Genomic DNA, 24,567 nt, shown 5'->3' on the forward strand with positions numbered 1-24,567 from the left:
ACGTGATCTTGGGTGCCTCCATGAAACCTGGTGACAGGGTTTAGTGTGAAAGAACGAGTTGGTGATGCAGAGGTTATGATAGGTACACAACTCAAGCAGTCTCTGCCCGTTCTCATTCATCCTTCCAACGCCATAGCGCCCAAGGCAGGAGGGCCATGAGTCATGGTCGGCCCCAACCCTGGCATTAAAGTCCCCCAGCAGGAATAGGTGTTCGGTGTTGGGGATGCTGCTAATGATGTTATGGAGTTGTTCATAGAACTGGTCTTTAGCTTCAGGTGCGGAACAGAGTGTTGGAGCATAGATGCTGAGTAGGTGTACTGGACCAGAGGTGGTGAGCAGTCGGATGGACAGTATGCGTTCCGAGCCATTTGAGGGAGGCTCTATCATGCTGAGCAAGGAGTTTCTGATGGCGAAGCCCACTCCATGCTGTCTTGGTTCTTCAGGATCCCTGCCCTGCCAGAAGAAGGTGTAGTCTTGCTCTGCTAGAGAGCCACTCGCGGGGAGGCGAGTCTCCTGAAGTGCTGCAATGTCCACATTGAGTCTACTGAGCTCGTTGTTAATGATGGCGGTCTTCCGAGAATCGTTGATTTGTGTAAGGTCTTCCGACAGGCCAGGACACATAGTTCTGACGTTCCAGCTTGCAAAGCGAAGGGCTGGTACCTTCTTTCCTTTTTTCATGTTGTTTGGTGCGGTGTATCAGTCCACCTTTCGGGCAATGACCCTGAGCTCCAAGCACCCATTGAAGCAGGCAGACTGTGGCGGGACAGAACCTTATTGACCGGGGGCTGCCCGGTTTGAGGCGGGCGGTAGCTGTCCAGTGAGGTGCAATGACCTCTCCCACCGACAAAGGCAACCCGTGGCGCCCAGTTTCTACGCCAATTTATCTGGACTTATAACCCGTAACTGCTGCCTTCCGTGTTGTTTCAGTCGCTGTGAGGCAACTATGGAGTGACCTCTCCATGGCGCATGCCTGGGCAAATTTATGGAGGTTGAGAGTTGCCCAGTCGTCAAAACCCCCCTCTCGGCCTTTCTGGTGGGGTCCAAAGGAGTGCAGGACACGACGTTTGGCACCAGTATGGTTGCAGGAACTGCCGGAAACATGCCAAAGGTGACACATGACCGCCTACGGGGTTCCGCTCCGGATTTTCTGTTAGGGTTTACTCCCTTAGCCTTGGTCTCTCCCGAGACGCCCACAAGGCAGTGGGGTTGTTGGGGCCCCTACACAGGTGTAGGATGGTGCCGGTGGGAGGAGGGGATGCAAGGGGGAGGGGTAATATACTGGCATGGATTAAGGACTGGTTAATGGGCGGAAAGCCGAGAGTAGGAATAAACAGATCATTCTCACGTTGGCAGGCTGTGACTAGTGGGGGACTGCAGGAATCCGTGCTTAGGCCCCAGCTGTTCACAATATATACCAATGATATGGATGTAGGGACCAAATGTAATATTTCCAAGTTTGATGGGCTGAATGACCTACTCCTGCTCCTATGTTCTTAGTAGACGGGTGGCCGTCTGGAAGAGTAGAAAGAGGCAGGAAGTGCAGGATTCTTCGGGGTGTGTGCCACTCTGAAAGCAGTACTCAGCATTGGAGACTGCTGGGAGTGACAACACATTTAAAGGATTCTGGTCCAGACCATGACACCAATGGGCAAGGGACTGTACAGGAGGGAACAGCGAGAGTAGCAATGCAGTCATTATAGGAGGTTCCAGAGTTAGGGGGACAGACAGGCATTTCTATAACCATCATTGTGTCTTGCATGGTGTGTTGCCTGCCTAGTCCCAGGGTAAAGGACTTCACAGAGAGAGTGCATAATATTCTGCAGGAGAAGGCCACAAGCCAGATGTTGTGGTACAGACATCGTTGGTACCAACGACATAGAGAGAATAGGTATTGCGGTCCTGCGGTCAGGTTTTCAGGAGCTATGGAGGAAGTTTAAAAAGTAGGACTGCGAAGGTTGTAGTCTCTGGATTACTCCCAGTGCCATGTGTTAGCGAGAGTAGAAATAGGAAGATAGGGAGGATCAATGCGTGGCTTTAGGCATGGTACAGGAGGGAGCACTTCAGATCCTTAGAGCATTGGGACTAGTGTTGGGGCAGGAGGCACCGATTCAAAAGGGACAGTTTGCGCCTCAACAGGACTGGGATCAGTGTCCTTGTGGGGAGTTTACTAGTGTTTGGGGAGGGTTTAAACTAAATTGACAGGTGGGTGGGCAACAGCATATAGAAGTAGAAAAAGGAATAAGATGTATGAAGGAGTGAGAGAGTGTTGCCTCGTATTAGAGAAGGAAATCGTACCATAGATAGGAACGGATGACAAGGATAAGAAAGGCAGGTTTAGAATGCATGAATGTGAACACACTGTGGTGAACAAGCACAAATAGCCTTATGGGAATATGATGTAGTGACTGTAATGGAAATGTAGTTTAAAAAATGGTGACGACTTGGCACTTAATATTCAAGGATACAAAATATTCAAACCAGATAGGGAAGGAAGAAAGAGAGTGAGTTGGCAGTACTGATTAGGGAAGACATTGTAGTGTTGGAAAGAGAGGATATCCTTGAGGGGACAAACGGAATCCTTTTGGTTAGAGTTGAGAAGTGAAAAGGGTATAATCATGCCACTGGAGGTATTTTGTAGGCCTCCAGATAGAGATAAAGGAGCAAATCTGCAGGGAAATCACAGATATGTGCAAGAACTATAGAGTGGTGATATTGGGATACTTTAGTTGCCCAAATATTGATTGGGATAATGTAGAGTAAAGGGAAAGGAGGGAGGCGAATTTCTGAAATATGTTCAGGAGAACTTTTTTTTTATTCATTCATGGAATGTGGATGTCGCTGGCTAGGCCAGCATTTATTGCCCATCCCTAATTGCCCTTGAGAAGGTGTTGGGGAGCTGCCTTCTTGAGCTGCTGCAGTCCATGTGAGGTAGGTACATCCACAGTGCTGTTAAGAAGGGAGTTCCAGGATTTTGACCCAGCGACCGTGAAGGAACGGCAATATAGTTCCAGAACAGGATGGTGTGTGACTTGGAGGGGAACTTGCAGATGGTGGTGTGCATTTGCTGACCCTGTCCTTCTAGTTGGTAGAGGTCGTGGGTTTGGAAGGTGCTGTCTAAGGAGCCTTGGTGGTTCCCATGTTAAGTCCAAGTAGGAAGGAAGCATTACTGAATCTGGTGCTGGGGGATGAGATGGGCCACTGGACCAAGTGCCTCTGGGGGAACACTTGGGTAAAAGTGCTCATCGTATTATGAAGATTAGTAATGAAGAGCAAGGAACATTCTAAAGTAGAATATCTACATTGGAAGAGGGCTAACTTCAATGGGATGAGGGGATCTAGCCAGGATAAAATGGAACCAAAGTTTGACAGGAAAATCTGTAATGGAACAATGGGTGATCTTTAAGGAGACTAGAAACATTCCAACCAGAAAGAAAGGCAGGGAGACCAAAGTCAGGGCTCCTTGGATGACGAGATTGATGGAGAATATGATGAAACAAAAAAAGAGGGTTTATGATATGTCAGGTGAATTCTTCATGTGAGAACCAGGTCAAAAGCAATAAGTTGAGAGGGGAAGTGAAGAGGAAAATAAGACTGACAAAAAGAGAGTATGAGAATAGAATAGCAGTTAACATGAAAGGAAACCCAAAAATCTTCTACCGGATTATTAATATTAAGCAGGTAGTATGAGATGGGGTGAAGCTATTAGGGAGTAATATATGCTTAAAGGCACAGGACAAGGCTAGAATACTTAATAAGTACTTTGTATCCGTGTTTACTAAGGAAGAGGTTGGTGATGAAATATTAGCAGAGGTAATAGATGGGGTGAAAATTGATTGGCAGGATGTACCGGAAATGTTGAGTGAATAAGTTGCCTGGTCCGGATAGCATGCATTCCAGGTTGCTAAGGGAAGTGGGCTTGGAGATGGCCATAATCTTCCAATCATCCCTAGATATCGGGGAGGTGACAAATGTGACACCCTTGTTCAAGAATGGGTATAAGGACATTCCTAGTAACTACAGGCTATTTAGTTTAACATCAGTGTGGATAAGGTTTTGGAGAATTAACAGGCACTTGGAGAGGTTTGAGTCAATTAAGGAGAGCTAGCACATATTTGTAAAGAGCAGATCGTGCTTAACTAATCGAATTGAATTTTTTGATGAAGTGACAGAGGTTGATGAAAAGAATGCAGTGGATGTTGTCTATATGGATTTTAACAAAGCATTTGACAAATTACTTTTTCACGCGTGGTAGTGAACTGGAACTTGCTGCCTATGCAGGTGGTGGAAGCGGAGATTGTGAATGATTTCAAAAGGAAATTGAATGGGCACTTGAAGGAAGTAAACTTGCAGGGCAGGGGATGGAGCAGGGGAATGGAACTGACAGCGGCCAACATTTCACCCATCATTCTGTGCTGGAGGTCTGCCCTTGGAGGCTGTGTCACCCAGTAGCCTTAGATGGTCTTGTTCAATGATCTGCACTACTGAAGTTGATTCAGTGTGATTTCCACTTTTATTTTTATTTATTTAGAGATACAGCACTGAAACAGGCCCTTCGGCCCACCGAGTCTGTGCCGACCAACAACCACCCATTTATACTAATCCTACATTGACCCCATATTCTCTACCACATCCCCACCATTCTCCTACCACCTACCTACACTAGGGGCAATTTACAACGGCCAATTTACCTATCAACCTGCAAGTTTTTGGCTGTGGGAGGAAACCGGAGCACCCGGCGGAAACCCACGCAGACACGGGGAGAACTTGCAAACTCCGCACAGGCAGTACCCAGAACTGAACCCGGGTAGCTGGAGCTGTGAGGCTGCAGTGATAGCCACTGTGCCATTTCCATTTTGTGCATGGAGGTGATGGAATTCAGGGTATTAAATAAAAGCTTGTGAAATATTTTTGATAGCTTTCACATATAACCTACAACTTCTATCATTTTATGACCACTTATTTTCTTTTCCACAACTTACAAATATACACAAGCATATAAATATATGCTCATGGCCCAGAGTAGAAATATGATACATAATAGGGACCTATTGGATTAATATCTGTGTATTAATTAGCATCTACCCATAAAGCACCAATAAATTTATTACCCTGTGTGTTAAATTTGCCCTTTTGAATAGTACTGAATTTGATTGCTGTACTGCACCTGATGTATAATTTTATACGGCATGTGCATTGTAATTTTTCTTGTGTTTTTCTATCAGATACTGTGCCAGGTTACCAAGCGATCCATTCACACACTTGGCCCCAAAATGCAAGACCCAGGAACTCTCAGATGGTACTTTCCAGTCAACTCTCTACCTTCCAATCAACTCACCCCTCCGCATTCCAGTAACTGTGAGTAAACATTTCATTTTTGATATTTTTAGTCTTTTTAATGTGGACCTTGCTGGTCAAATGTTTGCCCTTGGTTTCAACTCAGGATTTTTCGCTCTCATATATATCTTAATGTTTCAAACAAAGTAATTCATTTTCCATCCATTTGCAATTGTGACTTAGAACAGATTTCAGTCCAATCCAGGCGATTGATGAAACTGGCTTAAACTGGTTTTGTAAAGGAAGTAGTTCTTTAGCCACAGAAGTGAATCCAGGAGGTGTTGCCTCCCTGGTGCTAGGGTCAAGGAGCAGCTGCAGGGCATCCTGAGTCAGGAGGGTGAACAGCCAGCAGTCGTGGTCCACATTGTTGCCAACAACACAAGTAGAAAGAAGGATGTGGTCCTGCAAAACAAGTTTACTGAGCTAGGTAAGAAATTAGTAAGCAGGACCTCAAAAGTCAAAATCTCCAGATTATTCTCAGTGCCACGCGTAAGTGAGTACAGGATTAGAAGGATAAGACAGATGAATACCTGGCTGGAATGTTGGTGCAGGAGGGAGGGCTTTAGATTCTTGGGACATTGGAACCAGCTCTGGGGGAGATGGGACCTGTACGGGCCGGACGGGTTGCACCTGAATAAAGCCGGGACTGAGTTCCTTGCGGGACGTTTTGCTAGTGCTGTTGGGGAGGGTTTAAATTAGTTTGACAGGGGGATGGGAACCAGATGGTAGACACAGTTGCGACAAAATCAGAAACGAAAATGGAAGGCAGAAAATTAGTGGATGAGTCTGGAAGACCGAGGAAACAAAGGTTAGCAAATTTTTAAAAAAGTTTGGCAGTGCTCGAGGGTATCTATTTCAATGCAAGGAGTATAGCAAATAAAGCAGATGAGCTGAGGGCACAAATAGATATGTGGCAATGTGATATCATAGCTATTACAGAAACATGGCATAAGGAGGAACAGCAATGGCAGCTCAACGTTCTTGGTTACAAGGTTTTCAGACACGATAGAGAGGGGTATTAGAAAGGAGGTAGCAATTTTGGTCAAAGAAACAATGACAGCTGTGAGGAGGGATAATGTATTGGATGGTTCATCAAATGAGGCCATATGGATCAAGCTAAGGAACGAAAAAGGGGCAATCGCACTACTGGGAGTGTGCTATAGACCACAAACAGTCAGAGGGAGATAGAAGAGCAGATATGTAGACAAATTTCTGAGAAGTGCAAAACAAAAAGGGGCTGAATTTTACAGATCCCCGATGTCGGGTTGTGTTGAGGGGGCCTGAAAGTGCCTCCGGGAGAGGTCCGCCACGGGCCTCAACGTTGGGAAGGCCTGGCCCAGTATTGTTGGTGGCAGTGAGGCCTTGTTGCAGCCCCCTGCCGTTCGGCGACAGGAGCCCAATTTAAATATATAAATTAATTTAAATAAACGAATTAAGTACCTTTACACTCTCGCCGTCGGGGATCCGAGGCGGAACATTGGTGGGGAGGGGGGAGTAGGTAAGTTTCTCAGTGCAGGGTGGGCGGGGGGGGGGGGGAATGGGGAGCAGTGTCAGCCATATCGTTGGTGTAGAGGATGGTTGGAAGGGTTAGAGTATAAAGTTTATGAACTTTTGGCGGGGTGGGGGGGGGGGGGCGAAGGTCAGGTTCACAAGACAAGTGTTTTGGAGGGGGAGGGGCTGGTAATTAATTCTGTGGTTATTGTGAGTGGGGGGGGGGGAGGAGAGGGACTAGATAAATTTATTTCATTTTTAACCTGAATTTTACATTATTGTGTCTTTAACTATATAAATGTAATGGTAGGGCTCGAAGCCCTTTAAAAATGACATCAGCTCCTGTACAGAGGCTACTGATGCTATTGCCTGGGTCACATGCCCATCCCCTCCACGTAATCGGGCTGGGCGGTCTGTCCCGGCTATTTAAATGCATTGCCGCATTTAATATCCCGGTGGCTCCGCGACGCCATTGTTTTTGCCCGCTGCCCATTTCGGCGGCAGGACCATAAATTTCAGCCCAAGGTTGTAACAGTAGGGGATTTTAACTACTCCAGTATTAACTGGATTAGTTTCAGTCTGAAAGGAATTGAGGGAGTAGAATTCTTGAGGTGCATTCAGGAGAACCTTTTTGTCTAGTATGTAGCAAGTCCAACTTAGACTTAATTTTAGGAAATGAAGCTGAGCAGATCAAAGGAGTGGCAATGGGAGAGCATTTTGGTGGTAGTGATTACAATTCAGTCAGTTTTAACAAAATTATGGAAAGGGACAAGGGTGGAACAGCAGTTAGAGTCCTCAATTGGGGCAAGGCCAATTTTACGAAGCTGAGGAGTGATTTAGCAAAAGTGGACTGGAAACAGCTACTTGAAGGTATATTGGTGTCAGAACAGTGGGAGGTATTCAAAGGAGAGATTCAAGGGGTTCAGAATAAACACGTTCCCACAAAGAAAAGGGTGGGACGGCCAAATCTAGAGCCCCTGGATGTCAAGGAGCTTACAAGGTAAGGCAGTAAAGGAAAGCTTCTGTCCGACACTGAGAGCTCAATACTACAGAAAACCGAGTGGAGTATAGAAAGTGGAGGGGTGAAATTAACAAGGAAATTGGGAAAGCAAAGTAAGGGCATGAAAGAATATTGGCAACCAAGATCAAGGTGAACCCAAAAATGTTTTATCAATGCATTAAGAATAAGAGGATAAATAAGGAAAGAGTAGGCCCCATTAAAGACCAGAAAGGTGACCTGTGTGTCGGGGCGGAAGATGTTGGTACGGTTCTAAATGAATACTTTGCGTCTGTCTTCACAAAAGAGGGGGAACAATACAGATATTGTAGTCTAGGAAGAGGGTTGTGATGTATTGGATATGATAAACATAGGGAGGGAGGGAGGAAGTATTAATGGGATTATCATCCTTAAAAGTGGATAACTCATCAGAGTCGGATTAAATGTACCCCAGGCTGTTAAAGGAAGCAAGTTATGAAATAGTGGAAGGTCTGTCCATCATTTTCCAGTACTCACTAGATACAGGTGTGGTGCTGGAGGACTAGAGGACTGCTAACGTTGTACCTTTATTTCAAAAGGGATAGACCAAGTAATTACAGGCCACTCAGTGTAACCTCAGTAGTGGGCATATTATTGGAAACAATTCTGAGAGACGGGATAAACTGTCACTTAGAAAGGCATGGATTTGTTCAGGGAAGATCTTGTCTGACTAACTTGATTGAAATTTTTGAAGAAGTAATGAGGAAGATTGAGGGTAGTGCAGTTGATGTGGTCTACATGGGTTTTAGCAAGGCTTTTGACAAGGTCCCACATGGCAGACTGGTTTAAAAAAATGAAAGTCCATAAGATCCAGGGAAACGTAGCAAGCTGGATACAAAATTGGCTCAGTAGCAGAAAACAAAGGGTAATTGTTGGGTGTTTTTGCGACTGGAAGGCTGTTTCCAGTGACGTTCCGCAGGGCTCAGTACTAGGTTCCCTGCTTTTTGTGGTATATATTAACGATTTGGATGTAAATGTAGGGGGTCTGATCAAGAAGTTTGCAGACGACAGAAAAATTGGCCATGTGGTTGATAGCGAGGAGGATAGCTGTAGGAAGATATCGGTGGACTGGTCAGGTGGACAAAAAAGTGGCAAATGGAATTCAACCCGGAGAATTTTGAGATGATGCATCTGGGGAAGTCAAACAAGGAAAAGGCATACACAACTAATGGGAAAATACTGAGAGGTGTAGAGGAAGTCAGGGACCTCGGAGAGAATGTCCACCGATCCCTGAAGGTAGCAAGACAGGTCAATAAGGTGGTTAAGAAGGTGTATGGAATCCTTTCCTTTATTAGCTGAGGTATAGAATGCAAGAGCAGGGACGTTATGCTGGAACTGTATAAATCATTGGTTAGGCCATAAGTTGAGTACTATGTTCAGTTCTGGTCACCTCGTTACAGAAGACGTAATTGCACTCGAGAGGGTTCAGAGGAGATTTACGAGTATGTTGCCAGGGCTGGACAAATGGAGCTATGAGGAAAGATTGGATAGGCTGGGGTTGTTTTCCTTGGAACAGAGAAGGCTGAGGGGAGATCTGATTGAAATGTACAAAAGTTTGAGGGGCCTGGGTAGAGTGAATGTGAAGGGCCTATTTACCTTAGCAGAGAGGTCAGTGACGAGGGGTCTTAGATTTTAAGGTGATTGGTAGAAAGATTCAAGGGGAGATGAAAAATGTTTTCACCCAGCTGGTGATGAGGTCTGGAACTCAATGCCTGAAAGGGTGGTAGAGGCGGGTTGCTTCACATACTTTAAAAAGTACCTGGATGAACACTTGGCATGTCATAACATTCAAGGCTATGGGCCAAGTGCTGGCAAATGGGATTAGGTAGACAGGTCAGGTGTCTTTAATGCATTGGTGCAGACTCGATGGGCCTAAGGGACTCTTCTGCACTATTATTCTGTGGTAGTAGAGGCAGAAACCCTCAACTCATTTAAAAGGTGTCTGGATATGCACCACAAGTGCTGTAAACTGCTGGGCTACGGACCAAATGCTGGAAGGTGGGAGTAGCCTGGGTAGCTCATTTTTCGGCCGGTGTAGGAACAATGGGTCAAGTGGCCTCTTTCTGTGCCATAAACATTCTGTGATTCTATGATCTTGCTGAAATGCAGTGGACTGGTAGTGAGTAGGATACAGTTTTGTGACCACCAGTGAACTGCATCCCTGTTCAAGGAGCAGGCCTACCACCTTCTTCAGCAACGCCCACATCCCCAAATTTTTTTTAAAATCTTGGCCTTAACAAAGGACACTGGAAATACAGGTCAGCCAGTATCTTAGAGAAAAGGCAGATCCTCACTTGTCTTTCTTCTTCAGATACTGGCCTGTTGTATAATTCCAGCATTTTGTTTTTATTGGAAAGAAAGAACTTGCATTTATGTAGCATCTTTCACAGCCTCAGGATGACCCTAAGCTGTTTACAGTCGATGAGGTACTTTTGCAGGGCAGTCCCTGTTGCAATGTAGGAAGCACGGCAGCTAACTTGCACATAAGGTCCTAGAAACAGCAATGAGTTAAATCGTCATTTAATAGTAATATTGGTTGAGAGGTAAAAAATGTTCAAAACATCTAGGAGAACAACTCTGCTCCTCTTCAAATATGTTATGTCCACCTGAGAAGATATACCATCCTCGGTTTAACATTTCTTCCAAAGGATGGCGCCTCCAAAAGTTCCCTCTGTTATGTCTGCCTAGGTTATGTGTTCAAGCCTCTGGAGTGGAGCCTGCTGAAACTCTACTCACCCGAGGCCCTGGAACCGGGCCACAGCTAAGTCTCAGAGGGAGGGATTTCGCGGGGTGGAGGTCGCGGAGGAGGGGTGTGTAGGGAGGTCGGCAGCAAGGGCCCGGGGGGGGGGGTGGGGGGGTGGTGGTTGCTGGTGAGGGTTGGCTCTCAGCGGCAAACCACCCCGCCTTCCTGATACTGGCATTCAGTCGCATGGGTTCGCTATTGAAGCGGCGGGATGCGGCCCTTAATTGAGTATTAGTTGCCCACTTAAGGACCTCAATTGGTGGCGACATGGGAAGGCCATTCGCAGGACTTAATTTAGGTGGAGGCGGGAAGGCGGTTGGGTTTCTTCCTCCACCACCCCACTCCGCCTCCGCCACCATCCCGTCCTATTTATATGCTCTCCCTGCCTCCAAACCCAACGCGGGGGAGAGCGTAAAATTTTCCCCAATGTAATCTTCTAGATCTTGCAGCTCAAGTAGCCACAAATCTATTGAGGGCGTTTTTCTTTTGTATCTAGGGTCCTCCAATGCCATGTACAAGATTGGCTGAGAAAGCGGCAGCACTCCTTTGTTGTGAAAGATTGCACAAAATAGGTAAGGATGAACAAATGCATGCTCTTTAGTCTTTGGTTTCCTAGAACATGTGGTGCAAGCAGTACAGTTCTCTTTTTTTGTTTTGATGCAGGTGAACTGGATGATCACTTAATGCCGGTTGGGAAAGAAACTGTGAAATATGAAGAAGAGCTCGATTTGCATGACGAGGAAGAAACCAGTATTCCTGGGAGACCAGGTTCCACAAAACGGAGACAGTGCTACCCTAAAGCAGTAAGTATAGTCCAGTCTGCTTCTCTACACCTTGATTGTGCATGTGAAAGCCTAACTCTTTGCACAAGAATTTGAGCAGGTTACCCTGTCCCAGGACTCTGCTGCTCTTCAGCTGGTCACTGGAAGATATGAGGTGGGTGATTAATTCTCTGATGTAATGGGGCGCAATTTGGTTGGTGTTAAATGCTTTGACTCAGTCAGTGGGTTGAGTGCAAACTTTATCCCTTCAGTTATTTTCCCCTGCCAGCTGTAGCTACTGGCACTGAAGAATGACCTGCACTGGACCACCACCACAGCCATTTTGGAACCAGCTACTAGTAGGTGCTCAAGTAGCCCAGATTGACTGCTCTTTCTAATCTTTGTCTTTCCTTTTGTTGGGTATTGCATCACTCTGGCTTAATGCCGCCATGAGAATTAGTGAGAGGAGGCAGGATATTTTGGGTGTTGAACCTGGCCACTTCTCATACTCACTATTTCCCTGATAACTGCATTATAGTCAGTGTTTTCACTATGATTTTGTTAAATCATAATGAGTAGGGCCTAACGTTTGATGTCCCTACCTGCCACTGCATGCAGGTCCTTGCATCCTGCAGTAAATAAAATTTCTTCATTACTCAGAAACCAGGCTAAAGGATTAATGCACATGCAGGACACCACCAAGGTGCTGAGAAGTAAAATAATCCTAAACATGACTCCATGGTGCCATTCTTTATGACTTTTAGCTTCAACTACTTAAGTAACAGGGTATCTAAATCAAAGTTAAATCTCCTCATTTTTATATCTGCAACCTAATATGGGTGTCAGTTTAATGCTGCAGCTACAGTTCTGCACCATAATGAAAGAAAAACAAAATACCTACACTTCTATAGCTCTTTTCATGCCCTCAGATGTCCCAATGTGCCTTACAACCAATGAAGTACTTTTCAAGTGTAGTCAGTTTTGTAACGTATAAAACACGGCAGGCAACTTGTGCAGAGCAAAGTTCCACAAACGATAATGATATAATGGCCAGAAAATCTGTTTATTTAGCGACATTGCTTGAGGGATAAATATTAGCCAAGGCACCGGGGAGAACTAAAATAAAAGCAAAATACTGTAGATGCAGGAAATCTGAAATAAAAACAAGAAATGCTGGAAATACTCAGGTCTGGCAACATCTGTGGAGAGAGAAGCAGAGTTAATGTTTCAGGTCAGTGACCTTTCATCAGAGCGTTCTGATAAAAGGTCACTGACATGAAACGTTAACTCTGCTTCTCTCTCCACAGATGCTGCCAGACCTGCTGAGTATTTCTAGCAATTTTATATCAGGGAGAACTCTTCTGCTCTTCTTTGAAATAGTGCCATCGAATATTTTATGCCCACCTGAAGAACAGACAGAGCTGAGAGCCTCAGTTTAATATCCTGATCTAAAAGATGGCATCTCCAACAGTGAAGCAAACCCTCTGTACTGCATTGGAGTGTCAGCCTGGATTATGTGATCAAGGCTCTGGAACAGTATTAACTCAAGTTGATTAAGGCAGTGGGTTACCATTGAGCCATGTCTGACACCTCACTATCACTTGATAGTGATGCCCCAGAGCTTAGTGTAAGTGAGTTGCAGTTAAAGAATATTCTGTGTCCAAATACCCACTATTAATTTCTTGTACTTGATGAGATTTTAAGTGTCTGCAAACTGTCAGTATTGTCTTGATTTCTGCCTCAAAGACATTGCTATAAATTATGTATCTTTTGGATCTTTCAGGTACATTGCAAAACTAAGTCTTTTGGTCTGTTTTCTTCCGCCACTGCTCCCTCCCCACCTCCACCTCCCACACACCCATCTTTTTAATTAGATTCCTGAATGTCTGAGGAACAGTTATCCCAAAGCAAACCAACCTTGTTACCTGTACGTGATCGGCATGGTGTTAACCACTCCTCTTCCTGACGAGCTCAACTTCAGAAGGAGAAAACTGTATCCACCAGAAGATACAACCCGATGTTTTGGGATTCTGACTGCCAAACCAATACCTCGGGTACCTCAATCATCTTTTTATAGTCTAGCTGTTTGGTTGTGTTATAGGCAGATGGGAAATTTTTCTCTTTCTCCCTGGATTGGCAATCAGCTGCTCAAGTCAAACAACTACTGTCGCCTCTAAGTCACAAATATAGAGGTACACAGAGGAGTCTGGTATGAAAATCTGTTTTGTGTGCGTTTTTTAATTGTTTCATGGGATGCGGGTGTCGCTGGCAATGCCAGCATTTGTTGCCCATTCCTAATTACCCTTGACAACTGAGTGGCTTGTCTTCAGAGAGCAGTTAAAGGTCAACCACATTGCCATTGGTCTGGAGTATCATGTAGGCTGGACCAGGTAAGGACAGCAAATTTCCTTCTCTAAAGGACATTAGTGAACCAGATTTTTTTTAAGACGGTCGATAGTTTCATGGCACCATTGCTGAGACTAGCTTTCAATTCCGCATTTATATTAATTAATTGAATTTGAATTCCACCAGTTCTCGTGGATTTGAACCCATGTCCCCAGGGCATTAGCCTGGGTAGTTCAGTGACATTAGCACTACGCCATCTCTGGAAGAGGTACCTAGCCTCTGCTTAGTGCTTTGTTACAGCTGTGTTAGTGAGATTGGGAGTCTAGCAGTGCGGTAAGCTGATTTGTTGTCTTAGTACTGCACTGACATCGTATATTTGTATTCCGTTCTGTAATTATTTACTTGATGCTAATTCAGCGTGTTATTCTGTAGCTTCAAGGTAAGAAAAGTGTTATAAAAGTTTAATTACATTTCTTTTTGGAAGGAGGAGTTAATTGCAAGTGCAATGTCGGAGAAAGATTTAGTGCTAATATTTTGGCAAGTATTTTTATTAAATTAAAAAAAATTAGTATTAGATGGTTTAAAATGTGTCTGCTTTGGATAGGAATGGATTTGGATAGTGGGAGGGGAAGGCGGTGTGTTGGGGGACTGCTGCATTTTGTGATAGATCTTATGCTCTATAACTCTGCATCTGAGTGGAACATCGTGCATTGGCCATATAAGTGAGAAATTGGGTGGTTGCTGCAAATTCTCAACACCATAGTCTGCAGTTTTGCATTCCATCCCTACCATGGGAGGGTAACCTTCTGAAGACACAGCATTCCTCCTCAAAAACTACCCTTAATCCCTCTGCCCTTGCAAACTACTGCCCCCATCTCCTACCTCCCTTTCCTCTCCAAAGTCCTTGAATATGCTGCTGCTCTGCTGCTTCCCAAATCCATGCCCATCTTTCCTGGAACTCTATGTTTGAATCCCTCGAATTGAGTTTCCACCTAGCACGGAAATGGACCTGATCAGTCACAAATTACATCCTCTGTGACAAAGGTGAACTGTCCACCATCATCCTTGATCTGACTGCAGCCTTTGACATGGTTGACCCCACCATTGTCATCCAATGCCTGTCCTCTGTCATCCAGCTGGGTGAGACTGTTATCGTATGGTTCCATTCCTATTTACCCAGTCATGGCTAGAGAATCACCTACATTGTCACCTCTTCCCACTCCTGTACCAAAACGTCTGGAGTCCCAAAAGGATCTATCCTTAATCGCCTCCTATTTCTCATCTACATGCTGTTCCTCAGTGACATTATCTGAAATCACAGCAGCAGTTCCCATATGTACACTAGTGACACCCACCCACCTTTCTCAACCCTCTCTACTGTCTCTAAATTGTCCAACATCCAGTTCTGGATGAGCAGAAATTTCCTCCAACAAAATATCGAGAAGATTGAAGCTATTGCTTGAGGCTGCCACTACAAACTCTGTTCCCTTGTCACCAACTCCATCCCTCTCCTTGGCGTCTGTCTGAGGCTGAATCGCACTGTTTGTGGCCTCAAGTTGTATTTGACACCGAGATGAACTAACCACATACCAGCTCCATCACCAAGACTGCCTACTTAAATCTCCTAGCATCACCCAACCCCACCAGTGCCTCAGCTCATCTGCTAAAGTCTCCTCCATGCCATTACTACAACTAGACATGACTATTCCAGTGTACTGTTGGCCGACCTCCCATCTTCCACTCTCCATAAACTTGAGCTCATCCAGAACTCTGCTGCCCTATCATGACGTGCATCAAGTCCTGTTCACCCATCACCTCTGATCACTGACCTAAATTGGCTGTTGATCCGGCCTCAACTGTAAAGTTGCCATCCTTGATTTCAGATTCATCCGTGGCCCTGCCCCTTCCCATCTCTGTAGCCTCCTACAAGCCTTTGCGATCGCGCTCCCTCAATTCTGGTCTCTTGAGCACCCCTGATTTTAATCGCTCTAACATAAGCAACTGTGCTGGCTTGTTGCCAGTACAACAAGTAACTAGGAAGGCAAATGGCATGTTGGCCTTTATTGTAAAGGGATTGGAGTACAAGAATAAGAAAGTATTGCTACAGTTGTACAGGGTTTTGTTGAGACCACATCTGGAATACTGTGTGCAATTTTGGTCTCCACATTTAAGAAAGGATATCCTTGCATTGAAGGCAGTGCAGCGAAGGTTCATTAGATTGGTCCCTGGGATAGAACATTACAGCGCAGTGCAGGCCCTTCAGCCCTCGATGTTGCGCCGACCTGTGAAACCATCTGACCTACACTATTCCATTTTCATCTATATGTCTATCCAATGACCACTTAGATGCCCTTAATGAGGGGATTGTTCTATGATAGACTAAGTAAATTGAGCCTGTATTCTCTGGAGTTCAGAAGAATGAGAGGTGATCTCATTGAAACATATAAGATTCTAAAGGGGCTGGATAGGTTAGACACTGAGATTATTTCCGCTGGTCGGGGAATCTGACACGGGGGCACAGTCTCAGGATAAGGGGCTGATCATTTAGGACTGAGATGAGAAGAAATTACTTCACTCAGCGGGTTGTGAATCCTTGGAATTCTCTTTCCCAGAAAGTTGTGGATGCTCCATGGTTGAATACATTTAAGGCTGGGATAGACAGATTTTGGTGTCTCGGAATCGAGGGGTATGGCGAGCGGGCGAGATAGTGGAGTTGAATCCTAAGATCAGCCATAATCGTTTTGAATGGCGGAGCAGACTTGATGGGCTATATGGTCTTCTCTTGCTCCTATTTCCTGTGTGCCTTCAGTTGCCTAGACCCTAAGGTCTGGAATTCCCCCTCTAAACCTCTCTGCCTTTCTCCTCCTTTAAGACGCTCCTTAAAAATTGCCTCTTTGTCGAAGCTTATGGTCAACTGTCCTAATATATCATTGAGTGTCTTGGTGTCACATAGTGTTGTAAAGTTGCACTCCTGTAAAGTGCCATTGAATGTTTCACTACGTTAAAGATGCTATGTACTTGAAAGTTGATGTTTTTGAGGTGGTTTTGCAGACGTAAAGTGTTGTCACTCATTGTCCCTCTCTGCCCCTCCCAGATTGGCAATCAAATTTTGCACCTTGTGATATTTCTATGGCTTATTTCCATGTTGGGTAGTACTGCGCCTTTGGAAAGTGTCTTTCCAATTAGATTTATGAAGGGAAAAATAATTCTGCAGTTTGAATGTGTTGCATAAACTCCATGAAATATGCAAAAGTGATTCATACTAATTCTACAAGCTATAGCCATTTTAACCTGTTTGTCGTGTTTTTCCCTGACAGATTCCTCATTTTCCAGTGTACACTCGCTCTGGTGAGGTTACCATATCTATTGAACTGCGTAAGTTGGACTTCACCTTGAGTACAAAGCAGCTGGAGCTGATCACTAGGCTACACCAGTATATCTTCTCTCATATTCTTCGTCTGGAGAAACCTGCACTAGAATTCAAGCCTACAGAAGCTGATGCAGCCTACTGTGTTCTACCTCTCGATAAAGGTAAGCAATATCGCCACTGGTACTTCAGTAAAGCTTAATGTCTGGCTGGTGCATGTATAAAACTTTCACAGTAGCTATGTGGGAACATTTTTAAATAGGAAGTGTAATGCTGGGTTGTGATACTTTCATTCAATGTCTGAAACACTTTATTGCGCAACTATAGATATTTTTCTTTCGAACTCTGTTTATGCCTGGACCAAACATTTTGAGCTGTGCAACATTTTGGTGAAGTACTGGTGGGTACACGGAGAATAGTGATGGAGATGATGAAGTGCAGAATTAAATGTCACTCAAGAAGGATGTTGCACAACAGTGTTTGTGAAATTATTAGCCAAATGTGATGCTGGGCAAGGCCAGGGTGCCATTGACCACTTCCCTGGCAGCTGTATGCCGCAAAAACCACTTTAAAATATGCATTTTAAATGTGTGGACATCGACAACAAGGGTGAGATGAGGTCATTTTTAACTAGATGATCACTAAACGTGAACACCAAAATTTATAACTATCTGTGCTACTTGGCTTTCACTTCTAGATATTTAAAGATAAATCCTTTTCTTTTTAAGTCTACTGCCTTGTGTGTTTTTCATCACATTAGTTAGATGGAACAGGCTTGATTATTGCTAAATAATGAACTAGCTTGTAAAATATTTCCTTTTGTAGTTGATGGTTCCAGCCACTTGGATATCGACTTCACCTTTATGGAAGATATAGAAAGGTCGGAAGCACACACAGGCATTCCCAATACACAGTATACAAAAGAGAAGCCCTTTACATTTAATCTGGAAGACTACCAGGATGCAGTTATCATTCCAAGGTAGAAAATCTGTTCTTTTGCTTTAATCAATCAGTATTTACTCTCCTGCATTTTCATTCTTTTTTAAGGTGGTAATTTTAGGCACTTGTCTTTCTCTCTGGGTGTCACTTGCTGTGCATCAGCTGCATGGCGTTCCCTGGCTCATTTCGCCTTTATACCACTGTTGGCAAAACAAAATTCCCTGCCTCCCCAAATAAGTACTGTAGCACATTTAGAAAAAAGGTACATGAATGTGATTACAAGGCAGTAAATTCATTTTAAATTTCATACTCTTGTTTTGACATCATCTAAACCTCAAAGAACAGTACAGCACAGGAACAGGCCATTTGGCCCTCCAGGACTGTGCCGATCATGATGCCTGTCTAAACTAAAACCTTCTGTACTTCCGGGGTCCATATCCCTCCATTCCCATCCGATTCATGTATTTGTCAAGATGCCTCTTAAACGTCTCTATGGTACCTGCTTCCACCACCTCCCCCGGCAACAAGTTCCAGGCACTCACCACCCTGTGTAAAGAACTTGCCTCGCACATCCCCTCTAAACTTTGCCCCTCGCACCTTAAACATATGTCCCCTAGTAACTGACTCTTCCACCCTGGGAAAAAGCTTCTGACTATCCACTCTGTCCATGCCACTCATAACTTTGTAAACCTCTATCATGTCGCCCCTCCACCTCCGTCGTTCCAGTGAAAACAATCCGAGTTTATTCAACCCCTCCTCGTGGCTAATACCCTCCAGACCAGGCAACATCCTGGTAAACCTCTTCTGTACCCTCTCCAAAGCCTCCATATCCTAGTGGTAGTGTGGTGACCAGAATTGTACGCAATATTCCAAGTGTGGCCTAACTAAGGTTCTGTACAACTGCAGCATGACTTGCCAATTTTCATACTCTATGCCCCGACCGATGAAAACAAGCATGCCGCATGCCTTCTTGACTACCTTATCCACCTGCGTTGCCACTTTCAGTGATCTGTGGACCTGTACGCCCAGATCTCTCTGCCTGTCAATACAAAGGGTTCTGCCATTTACTGTATACTTCCCACCTGTATAGACCTTCCAAAATGCATTACCTCACACTTGTCCGTATTAAACTCCATCTGCCACATTTTCCTCCAAATCATTTATATATACGACAAACAGCAAAGGTCCCAGCACTGATCCCTGCGGAACACCAGTAGTCACAGCCCTCCATTCAGAAAAGCACCCTTCCACTGCTACCCTCTGTCTTCTATGACCGAGCCAGTTCTGTATCCATCTTGCCAGCTCACCTCTGATCCCGTGTGACTTCACCTTTTGTACCAGTCTGCCATGAGGGACCTTGTCAAAGGCTTTACTGAAGTCCATATAGACAACATCCACTGCCCTTCCTTCATCAATCATCTTCGTCACTTCCTCTAAAAACTCAATCAAGTTAATGAGACACGACCTCCCCTTCACAAAACCATGCTGCCTCTTGCTAATAAGTCCATTTGTTTCCAAATGGGAGTAAATCCTGTCCCGAAGAATCCTCTCTAATAATTTCCCTACCACTGACATAAGGCTCACCGGCCTGTAATTTCCTGGATTATCCTTGCTACCCTTTGTTTAGTTTAGAGATACAGCACTGAAACAGGCCCTTCGGCCCACCGAGTCTGTGCCGACCATCAACCACCCATTTATACTAATCCTACACTAATTCCATATTCCTACCACATCCCCACCTGTCCCTATATTTTCCCTACCACCTACCTATACTAGGGGCAATTTCTAATGGCCAATTTACCTTTCAACCTGCAAGTCTTTGGCATGTGGGAGGAAACCGGAGCACCCGGAGGAAACCCACGCAGACACAGGGAGAACTTGCAAACTCCACACAGGCAGTACCCGGAATTGAACCCGGATCGCTGGAGCTGTGAGGCTGCGGTGCTAACCACTGCGCCACTGTGCTGCCCCACCGCCACTGTGCCGCCCTCTTAAACACATGACTATTCTCCAGTCCTCTGGGACCTCACCTGTAGCCAATGAAGGTACAAAGATTTCTGTCAAGGCCCCAGCAATTTCCTCCCTTGTCTCCCTCAGTATTCTGGTGTAGATCCCATCAGGCCCTGGGGACTTATCTACCTTAATGTTTTTCAAGACGCCCAACACCACCTTGGAGATTAGTGCAATGAAATTTCTTCCTCGCTGTCAAATAGTCACCATGATCTCTAAGAAACTGAAGTATTCCTGTGGGGAGAGAGAAGCAGAGTTAATATTTCAGATCTATGACCTGAAATGTTAACTCTCTTCACAGATGCTGCCTGACCTGCTGAGTATTTCCAGCACTTTTTTGTTTTTTTGATTTCAGATTTTCCTGCATCTGCAGTATTTTGCTTCTGTTTTACTAAAGTATTCCTGTTAGCTGAACAATATTCTGATAGCTAGCATTGTTAACTGCAATAGAAGTATTTGGGTTTACTTAATGTTATTGGTTGCAGTTAAGTGAGCCCAGATCTAAGTTGTCTTTTGAGGTTTTGAGTATTCCAACTCTGTCCCTGCAAATGCATTCTCATGTACCATCCAGTTGAAGAGAAATGAAAGTAGAAATCTATTTTGCATCTGGCAATTTGTTGTTCGAGAAGCCAGTTTGCCTTCTGCCTGATGCTCATAGAGTTGGTTAGATGCAAGCTTACCCACACACACACTTTTGTAGAGGAAAGATAAAAATCACTCTGGGACACTTTAGCAGATCTGCTGACTGCAGTACCCAGTAGGTTTGGCACATGCCTGGGATGGCCAACTGCATTCCCTGTGCCTAGGATGCGAGGTGATGGGGATCTAATAACCAGAGGTTCAGTGTTTCCCTCAGTAGTCATTCAGAAGTTGATAACTTTCTAATTTGAATGAAGAGCTAACATATCAAGAAACCAGTCGGTCAGCACCATGTATATCACCTTGCAATGTCAGTTTGTTGGCCACATTGGCTACCTCCTCTTCAATACTGTGAAGTTTTGTTATACACTTTGGAATTTGTTTGCTATTTTCATCGCTCCACCAGGGGTTGCTCTGCCTTCAGCTTCCCTGGCCCTAAACCTTTGAATTCCCACCCTGCCTGATTGCCTCTCTCATCCTTTAAGATGCTTCTTAAAACCTCCCTCTTTGACAAGACTTTTGGTCGCCTGTCCTAATATCTCCTTAAGTAGCTTGCTGTCAAGTTTTGTTTGCTGTCATGATGCTCCTTGGAATGTTTTACTATGTTAAAGACGCTGTATTAATGCAAGTTGTTGTTGATCAAATCCTTTTATTTTGGTGCATGAAAATTTAAGATTTAAAAAAAAACTGCCTTGTCTCTGTTTTGGATCTGTCTGATAACTCCCTGTTCAGAAGACTTGGCAGTGGAATTTGAATTGTAATTGTTTATGCACAGGTATCGAAACTTTGACCAGCCTCATCGCTTCTATGTGGCCGATGTGTACACCGATCTCACGCCCCTCAGTAAATTCCCTTCCCCCGAGTATGAAACGTTTGCGGAGTATTACAAAACCAAGTACAATCTTGATTTGACCAACTTGAACCAGCCTTTGCTGGATGTGGACCACACATCTTCCAGGTAAGAATTTCAAACTGAGCCGCCTGTCATTTTTTCTAAAAAAAAATGTGTAGTGACAGCTATGTGAATATACTGCTATGTAAAATGTCTGAAGAGCCCTTTGGAGCCACCCAGTGGTGGCAAAATGGTATTGTCAGTTTTTTTTTAAATTAAACTCTTCCTATCTTGTCCTGAAGCTGCAGACTCGTTCTAGGAGACAGGTCCATGGGTACTGGCAGCCCTTTGGTACCTCCCTCACCCCAGCAGTTAGTCATCATGCATGAGCCTAAACCGTGGTGTGTCTCCAACATCTGCCTGTACGCTTCACAAAATGGAGCACTGGACTGAGATCAGGAGCATGATTTTTAGCTGACCTTTTTCTTTTCAATTCTTCCTGTCATTTTTTTTCATTCGTTTGTGGGATGTGAGCGATGCTGGCTAGGCCAACATTTATTGCCCATCCCTCCTTGCCCTTGATCTGAGTGGCTTACTGGGTCATTTCAGAGGGCATTTTAAGAGTCACCCACTGTGGGTCTGGAGTCACATGTAGGTTTCCTTCCCTGAAGGACATTAGTGAACCAGATGGGTTTTTAAAACAATCAATGATAGTTTCATGGTCACCATTAGACTAGCTTTTTTAAAAAAAAAAAATTTTAATTCCCAGATTAATTGAATTCAAATTTCACCACCTGCCATGGTGGGATTCAAACCCATGTGCCCAGTGCAGTAGCCTGGGTTGCTGGGTTACTAGTACAGTGACATTACCACGATGCCACCGCCTCCCCAGCAATCACCACCACCCAAACTCCCAAGACATGGTCCCCAGCTGACTTAGAATCATACAATAGTACAGCACAAAAGGAGGCCATTCAGCCCATCAAGTTTGCATCAGCTCTTTCAAAGAGCAATTCAGTTAATTCTGCTCCCCCGCTTTCCCCATATCTTTGCACTTTTTTTTCGACAAGTGTTTATCCAGTTCCCTTTTGAAGGCTGTTATTCAGGCAGTGCGTTCAAAATTCTAGCCACTTATTGCATAAGCATAGCACAGGTATTTGCGTCGTAAAGTGTATCTGGCAACAATCAAATTGATTTGAACATCTATGGTTTTCTAAACATAAATACCCTACTCTGCTGGGAGTGAGGAGGAGAAAAAAATCCTTCTGAGCTGAGCCACTTCAAAGAATATTACAGCACTAGGAGGCCATGCAGCCCATCGAGCCTGTGCCAGCTCTTTGAAAGTGCTGAGCTATCCAGTTAGTCCCACTCCCCTGCTCTTTCCTCAAAGCGTTGCAAACTTCTCCTTTCCAAGTATTTATCCAATTTTCTTCTGAAAGTTACTATTGAATCTGCTTTCACCATTCTTTCAAGCAGTGCATTCCTGATCACTGAATACAAGAAAATGTTCAAGCAGTTGAAATATATTCTTTAGGTGCCCTCTGTCTAACATGACCTTTAGAAAGGGGCTCCTCCTCTAGCACAGTGAGTGAGCATCTCACACAGACCAGGAATGCCTCAAATTGAGCCCACAGGCAGTGCTGAGCTAGCTAATCTAGTGGGTAGTTGGGTGCTGCCATTAGTTTCGGTGCCCAGATCCAGGAGCAAAATCATCCAGCGTTCCCACTTCCAGTTGCTATCAAGTACCTTCTGCTAGACAATGCATGAGTGTTGACATGTACAATGGGGGCCACGGATCCACAGATTGTAGTAGACAATGAACTACTGAAATTATAAAGCTAACAGTTAGTTCTTCTTTGTGTCTCCGTCTAATGGCGTGGCCAAGATCAATAACTCTGCAAGGATTTGTTTTGCATTAAACTCCAATAGTCTGCCATGCTGCTGAGGGAAGATTTGCAAGAGCTGTCCACGCCAGTTTTCTGTATCTCCCAACAGCTTATTCAGATGGAATAAGTTAAGATTTGGGAGTGGGCTATCTATCCACCCTGTTGGGAGACACAAATTTTAAAATAAAAGGACATCTCGGCATTTTTTATTTTAACTGTGTGGTTGAGATTGAATGTCACGCCCGTCCATGAGACAGAATGGATCTCCATTCACGAGGTTGTCTGTAACTACTCTGCAGTTGTTTGCCCATCCTCAGTTGTGATACTTATTGTATCTCACTGACAGGCAGGATATATATACAACAGACACACACGCACTTAGTCTGTCCGGCAGCCAACAAAATTGTTTCCTATTCAGTTGCTATGCAAAAGGCTAAGCATGTTATCTAACAGGATGGTCTGTGAATCTGGCTCTTGGTGAAAGTCATTGGACAAAACGGTCATAGTTTATGAAGATAGAGAAAAAATTCAATTTATATAAATTACATTTATAAATTGAGCCTGCTAAAATAAAATGAAACTGCAGAACTCCTGATCTGTTGCTTTATAATGGGACTATCTCTATTCCTTTTCTCAGACTGAATCTTTTAACCCCTCGACACTTGAATCAAAAAGGAAAGGCACTTCCTTTAAGTAGTGCAGAGAAGCGCAAGGCCAAATGGGAGAGTCTGCAAAACAAACAGGTACATAGGACACTGGAACTGTTGTTTAATGACATGGCTGCGTATCAGGTTGGATTCTGTCACTGAATTGGGTGAGGGTGCTGTAAATGTACATTTGTGGGATATCTTAATGGGCTTTCTTAGCCTGACACTCAGGCTTTCAGCGTTGATCTGGATGGATGATTTTACTGGTGTTGACTAGCTGATTCATTGGTGGGGGGTGGTACATGGCAATGACCTATGAAAATCTATGTACGCGCACACACCGTGTCAATGGGCCTAACCACCCAGATAACACCAAAACATCAACTGGTTGGTAAACTGAGTACCTGTACCAATGGCATTGTGAAAATCTGTAAATAGGACTCCTCTGCTGTCTAACCTGATGGCTGTGTTGTGGAATAATATGGATTGCGAGAGGCCTGAAAGAACCCACTTGTGAATCAGTCTTCAATGCTAAA

At 44.4% G+C, this 24,567-nt stretch overlaps 1 protein-coding gene across 8 annotated transcripts in view; it reads left to right on the forward strand.

Annotated features, from left to right (window-relative positions):
• dicer1 (dicer 1, ribonuclease type III) overlaps nucleotides 1-24,567 on the forward strand; it is a 214,083-nt gene that overhangs the window by 94,626 nt on the left and 94,890 nt on the right. For all 8 annotated transcript variants that reach the window (XR_010975645.1, XM_068038526.1, XM_068038531.1 and 5 more), the window contains 8 exons: nucleotides 5,223-5,355; nucleotides 11,101-11,176; nucleotides 11,268-11,407; nucleotides 13,240-13,419; nucleotides 17,029-17,242; nucleotides 17,904-18,057; nucleotides 21,442-21,624; nucleotides 24,022-24,127. Coding sequence is in view for 7 of the 8 variants with exons in the window: in XM_068038526.1 (XP_067894627.1) it covers nucleotides 5,223-5,355; nucleotides 11,101-11,176; nucleotides 11,268-11,407; nucleotides 13,240-13,419; nucleotides 17,029-17,242; nucleotides 17,904-18,057; nucleotides 21,442-21,624; nucleotides 24,022-24,127 (1,186 nt within the window). In the remaining variant the exon portion in view is untranslated. The remainder of the gene's footprint in view (nucleotides 1-5,222; nucleotides 5,356-11,100; nucleotides 11,177-11,267; nucleotides 11,408-13,239; nucleotides 13,420-17,028; nucleotides 17,243-17,903; nucleotides 18,058-21,441; nucleotides 21,625-24,021; nucleotides 24,128-24,567) is intronic.

Source organism: Heterodontus francisci, chromosome 9 (genome assembly GCF_036365525.1).
Source record: "Heterodontus francisci isolate sHetFra1 chromosome 9, sHetFra1.hap1, whole genome shotgun sequence".
NCBI lineage: Eukaryota > Metazoa > Chordata > Chondrichthyes > Heterodontiformes > Heterodontidae > Heterodontus > Heterodontus francisci.